At 38.4% G+C, this 6,784-nt stretch overlaps 1 protein-coding gene across 1 annotated transcript; it reads right to left on the bottom strand.

The window, feature by feature from the left end:
- Positions 1-3,530: 3,530 nt before the first annotated feature.
- LOC110716418 (zinc finger BED domain-containing protein RICESLEEPER 2-like) lies at positions 3,531-5,475 on the bottom strand. The gene is made up of 4 exons (XM_021895030.1): positions 5,471-5,475; positions 5,291-5,412; positions 3,683-5,224; positions 3,531-3,592 (listed from the first exon to the last, which is right to left on the bottom strand). The coding sequence occupies exons 1-4, from the start codon at positions 5,473-5,475 to the stop codon at positions 3,531-3,533; spliced, it is 1,731 nt and encodes a 576-aa protein (XP_021750722.1).
- Between the last annotated feature and the right edge of the window lie 1,309 nt (positions 5,476-6,784).

Genomic DNA, 6,784 nt, shown 5'->3' with positions numbered 1-6,784 from the left:
AAGAAATTCCCGCCTAAGTCAAAATCTGCCAAGGGCAGCAAGGAAAAGAAGGCAGCTTCTTCTAAATCTGATTCTGAATGTTTCTACTGCAAGAAGAAGGGACATTGGAAACGGGACTGCCTCAAATTCAAGGAAGATAAGAAGAACGGCAACGTTGCTTCTTCATCAGGTATTTTCGTAATAGACTTAAACTTCGCTAGCAAAACATCATGGGTATTAGATACCGGATGTGGCTCACACCTTTGTTCCAAGGCTCAGGGATTAAGGATAAGTAGGAGGCTAGAGAAGGGAGAGGTCGAGCTTCGGGTCGGCAATGGAGCAAGGATGTTTGTCGTCTCCGTTGGAACTCTCAGTTTGTCTTTGCCCTCAGGGCTTGTTCTAGAACTTGAAAACTGTTATCATGTTCCTAGAGTGACCAAAAACATTATTTCAATATCGGCGTTGGACGCCAAAGGATTTGAATTTCGAATAAAAAACAATAGTTGTTTTATTTATTTTGATAATGTTTTATATGGTAAGGCACATTCAGAAAATGGTCTTTATGTACTTTCACTAGACAAACAGGTCTATAACATTGAGAATTTGCCAAAAGGGCTAAGACCATCGAGTCGAATCAAACCTACTTGTGGCATTGTCGTCTTGTCCATATTAACATCAAACGCATCAAGAAACTTCTTCAAGAAGGTGTTCTTGACTCATTTGACTTAGAATCATTTGAAAATTGCGAAGGATGCTTATTAGGCAAGATGATAAAACAACCGTTCTCCAAGTTGGGAGAAAGGGCAAGTGACTTATTAGGTCTAATACACACAGATGTATGTGGACCAATGAGCACACCCGCAAGACAAGGTTACCGATATTTCATCACTTTCACCGACGATTATAGTAGATATGGCTATATCTACTTAATGTCGAATAAATCTGAATCCTTTGAGAAATTCAAAGAATTTCAGAAAGAAGTTGAAAATCAACTTGGCAAGAAAATTAAAGCACTTCGATCGGATCGAGGTGGCGAATATTTGAGCCATGAATTCGACGTTCACTTGAAAGAAAATGGCATTCTTTCAGAGTTGACACCTCCCGGAACTCCTTAATGGAACGGAGTGTCCGAACGGAGGAATCGAACCTTGTTAGACATGGTTCGATCAATGATGGGTCTTAGTGAACTCCCTATCTCTTTCTGGGGACATGCGCTACAAACTACGGCACTAACACTGAATAGAGCTCCGTCAAAAGCTGTTGAAAAGACTCCATATGAATTATGGACTAAGAAACCTCCTAGGTTGTCTTTTCTCAAGATTTGGGGATGCGAAGCATATGTCAAGCGATTAATTTCGGACAAACTTCACCCCAAATCGGATAAGTGTTTCTTTGTGGGATATCCAAAAGAAACCAAAGGGTATTACTTCTACAATAAATCCGAGAACAAAGTATTTTGTTGCTCGTGATGGTGTCTTTTTGGAGAAGGATCACCTTTCCAAAATGACAAGTGGGAGGAAAATTGAACTCGACGAAGTTTGTGAGGACGAGCAACAACAATGTCAACCTGACAAAACTGACAATCTAGATACTTTGGAAGCATCTAAGAAAATTGGTCAAAATCAAACGGACAATGTAAATGCTCAACCGATTACCCTACGTAGGTCGCAACGACAAAGATCTCAACCAGACAGATACCTCGGTATCGTCTTAACCGATGATCAGGACATCCTAGTCATGGATGGTGATGAGCCGGCGACATACAAGCAAGCTATGACGAGCCCCGACTCTGCAAAATGGCAAGAGGCCATGAAATCCGAGATGGACTCCATGTCTGAAAATCAAGTCTGGGACTTGGTGAATTTGCCCGAGGGTTATACACCCATTGGTTGCAAATGGATCTTCAAAGTGAAGACAGACAAGGATGGAAATGTATCAATATACAAAGCTAGACTGGTGACAAAAGGTTATAGACAAGTCCACGGGATTGACTATGATGAAACTTTTTCACCAGTTGCAATGCTAAAATCCGTCCGGATCATCCTAGCGATTGCTGCACATTACGATTACGAAATATGGCAGATGGATGTCAAAACCGCCTTCCTTAATGGAATTTTGGAAGAAACTATGTATATGACACAGCCAGAAGGTTTTGTCGATCCAGGCAACGCTGGAATGGTTTGCAAGCTGAAGAAGTACATTTATGGACTAAAGCAAGCCAGCAGAAGTTGGAATCTGCGATTTGATGAAGCCATTAGCAATTTTGGTTTTATCAAGAATCCAAATGATTCTTGTGTATACAAGAAGGTTAGTGGGAGTGATATTGCATTCCTGGTCCTGTATGTCGATGACATACTTCTCATTGGAAGCATCACAAAATTGTTGGAGTCCGTAAAGGGCTGGTTGGGAAAGTGCTTTTCAATGAAGGACTTAGGAGAGGCACAGTACATATTGGGCATCAAGATCTACAGGGATAGATCTAAGAGGATGATTGGATTAAGCCAGAGTACTTACATTGATAAGGTACTGGCTCGATTCAACATGGAGAATGCCAAAAGAGGGCATTTACCCATGTCCCATGGCATAACTCTCAGTAAGAAACAGTGTCCGCAGACACCTGTTGAGCGAGAAAGAATGAATCAGATCCCATATGCTTCGCTAATCGGATCGATCATGTATGTCATGATATGTACAAGGCCAGATGTATCGTATTCCCTGAGTGCAACGAGTCGATACTAATCGAACCCAGGAGAGGCGCATTGGACTGCGGCCAAGAACATCCTTAAGTACCTGAAAGGAACAAGGAAAAATTCCTGGTGTATGGAGGCCACAAAGAACTGGTTGTTGAAGGTTACACCGACGCTAGCTTCCAGACTAACGGAGACGACTTCAAGTCACAATCAGGATATGTATTCTGTCTGAATGGAGGAGCGTTCAACTGGAAGAGTGCCAAGCAGTAGGGGTGAAAGTTCGGTTTTCGGTTTGGTTTATAGGCCAAACCGAAACCGAACCACCCTAATTCGGTTTTTGGTTTTTGGAAACCAAACCGCACCACTTTACTTTTGAAACCAAACCAAACCAAACCATATAAATTTCGGTTTCAAAAGAAAAAAACCGAACCAAACCGAATTTTTTTGGGCCTTGTTTATTTGGGCTTTAATCTGCAATTTTTGTGGGCTTAAATCATATAAATATTATATTCATCAACATATGTAGTAGCATAAATGCTTAATGAGATTTAAACAACATTAACAAGTTCTAAAACTTCAAAGTTATAATTCAAAGTTTTAAAAGTTCAACACTTCATCCAAAAAAAAAAAAAAAAAATTGTTCAACATTACAACTTTAACAATTGTTTAACAGCAGTAGCAACAAGCAGCATAGACCAAGTTCTAAAAGTCAGTAAAAAAATTGTTTAACAGCAGTAGCAACAAGCAGCAGGGCAGCAGCAGCATCATAACAGCAGGTCAGCAGCAAAAGCAGTGATAGAGCAAGGCAGTAGCAAGTCTGGCAAGTGGCAACAGCAAGTCATCAATGAGCAAAGAGCCACATCAGTCTATTATTTCAAGCACTTCATCAATATCAGCATCACCAACTGCCACATTCTTCAAGTCTATCATAATTCATAACAAAAATAACCAAGTTAAAATATATACACATAATGAAAATAAGTAACTTATGATTAGATGTTCTTATATATTACCCTCTTCAAGAAGCTCAACTTCCTCTAAACATTCTTCAATACTTGGAACTGGTGAAGCACGTAACCAATTTTGAGCACAAACAAGACCTTTTACAACTCGAGGAGTTAATGAGCTCCTAAACTGATCTAGAACCCTGCCCCCAGTGCTGAATGCACTCTCAGAAGCTACTGTCGAAACAGGGACAACAAGAACATCACGGGCAATTCTCCCCACAGTAGGAAACCTTGAACAATTGAACTTCCACCAGCTCAAAATGTCAAATTCATCAATATCCTCCGCTGTATCCTCCTCCAAATATTTGTCTAACTCTATTTTTGCATCTCCATCTCTCTCACACTTGTGTTTCTTATACTTACTCTTTAAGACTTCAATCTTTTTATGTTTGGGACTCAATGGAGTTTTGCCATCCTTACTTGAAAACACTTCCTCCCTATTCACATCATTACCAGAAGAAACACGATACTCCTCATACAAAGCATTTAAAGCTACCTTCACATTATCAACTAACTTTGATGCAACAATAGGGTCATAAATTTCAGTTATCATCCACTCAACATAATCAAGCTTATAACGAGGATCAAGGACAACGGCAATAAAAATCAGGAGGTTTATTTTTTCTGGATCACCCCAATACTTTTCATATTTTTCTTTCATTCTACAAGCCATAAGACACATATCCACATCATCACTTGAAACCAAATCTTTCATAAGTACAGCAACACTCACCAATTCATGAAAAAACAAATTCAAACTGACATATAAAGAGCCAGAGACATGCAAGGTCAGATCATAAAAGGCTTGTAGAAATTCAGAAAGTCTTCTTACATTATTCCAATCATCAGAATCTGGGCTACCCTTACCATCCCTCTCATTCAAATCAACTACATAGTGAGGGTCTTCCCCGGAATACCTCTCAAAAGCATCTTGAAGCTCAATAGCAGCATTCAACATCAAATAGGTGGAGTTCCACCTAGTAGGCACATCAAGGCACAATCCCTTTTTTGTGTTGATTTTTTCATCTAAGACACATTTTTTAAACCTTTGCAATCTAGCAGGAGATTGTTTGATAAACCTAACAGCATGCCTAACACGTTGAACCGACTCATTAACAGTTTTCAACCCATCAGAAACAACCAAATTGACAATGTGTGCAACACAACGCATGTGAAGGAAACGACCCTTAAGAACCCCAGTTTTCCACCCATTTATTTTCCTTCTCATATACCCAATTGCAGTATCATTTGAGCTAGCATTATCAACTGTTATGCACATGACATTTTCAAGCCCCCAATCAAGCAAACACTTTTCAATTTCTTTGCCAATATCATCACCCTTATGACTAGAAATAGGACAAAAATTCAGAATTCTTTTGTGTAATTTCCAATTATTATCAATAAAGTGGACAGTCAAGCACATGTAATTGATTTGTTGTATAGAGGTCCATGTATCAGTGGTTAAAGAAACTCTTGAATTACACCTTTTTAACACATTTTTCAGCTTTCGTTTTTCAGTTAAATATGTTTCAAAACAATCTTTGGCTACTGTAATTCGAGAAGGAACATTAAATCTAGGCTATATTACACCACAAAAATGTCTAAAACCTATACCTTCAACAAACTTAAATGGAAGTTCATCAACAATCACCATAAATGACAAAGCTTTTCTAATACTACCAGCATCAAATTTTTGGTATGTCAACCCACTAGTACCACCACTTGGTTCTTTAGCACTTTTAAATGAAAGCAAACTTTGTTTTGAATCTTTAGGGGTGTTAAAGGGATACTTACGACATCGCGAAATATGAGCCCATAACACACTAGTGCCGTTTTTCTTCGCCCCACACTTGTAGCTCATCCCACAATACTTGCAAATTGCCTGCATTCCAGAAGGTAAGTCTTCTTTATCAAAGTGCTCCCAAACTTCAGAGCGTTCTTTCATCCTCTTCCTTTTTGCTCCCTGTTCTTTTTTCTGATTTTGAGAGACTTGGTCAGTCTCATGTTCGGATTGAGGCTGGTCAGGAACACCACCCACGTTGGTTGTCATTCAATAATTCGTGGTTGAATAACAATCTGTAAGAATACATGCAAACTCATAAATTAAGAATATTGGATCTTTTAAAGGGAATAATAATTATACCCCTAATAAACAAAATCAGTAGTAACTGGCTAACTAAACCAAAGACAATAACAATTTAGCAATAATAATTAGCCCCCTAAGATTCCACCCCACCACCCAAAAACAATCAAATTAAGCACTAACTGACTAACTGTACCCAAAACAAGTAAAATCAAAATTAACAATAATAACAAAGATCAACAATCTAATAAACACTAATCAAGACATTGATAATGCTATTAATCATGCGAACCCTTGAATTAATAACTAACTAATAATCTGAAACAATCTTCAACAGAGTCCAATCGAATAGAGCTTCAAAATACCAGAAAATTCAGAATGTTTTACTAGACCAAAACCCTAATCAGAATGTTTTACTAGACCAAAACCCAAAATACCCTTGAATAGACAAAAACCCCGAAGCATCAAAATACCAGAAAATTCAGAATGTTTTACTAATTTGTACAGAATAGAAAATTCAGAAACAACATCGCAATATGAACATCAAGCATAGATTAAAACCCTAATCAGAATGTTTAACAAATTTGTACATGTAATTTGCAGATTTTCGTAATTAACATTTAACACTAATCATAATTAAAACCCTAAAAAAATATGAACATCAAGCATAATCAAAACTTAAAAGCATACCTTTGGACGGTGGACGGTGTCACAGTGAACGCCTGAACGAGTGCGCTGTGTCGGTGAACGATGGAGAATTGGAGAGTGAGAATTCTGAGAAACACAAAAGAGATGATTGAGAAACTGAGAAAGTGAGGGTGAGAGACTGAGAAATTCGCAATGAGGGTAGGGTAAGAGGCGAACTGAGGAAGTCAGGAGAGAGAATCAGAGAATGAGGGTTAGGGTTTTTTTTTTTTTTTTTCCTTATATACTTAGGGTAAATCTGCCAATCTGGGCCTAAATTTCGGTTTTCGGTTTTTTTCGGTTTTCCATTTCCTCAAACCGAAACCAAACCGAAAACCGAA

Source organism: Chenopodium quinoa, unplaced genomic scaffold (assembly GCF_001683475.1).
Source record: "Chenopodium quinoa cultivar QQ74 unplaced genomic scaffold, ASM168347v1, whole genome shotgun sequence".
Classification (NCBI taxonomy): domain Eukaryota; kingdom Viridiplantae; phylum Streptophyta; class Magnoliopsida; order Caryophyllales; family Amaranthaceae; genus Chenopodium; species Chenopodium quinoa.
The sequence above is the reverse complement of the archived record's forward strand: the minus strand, read 5'-3'. Positions and strand labels throughout refer to the sequence as shown.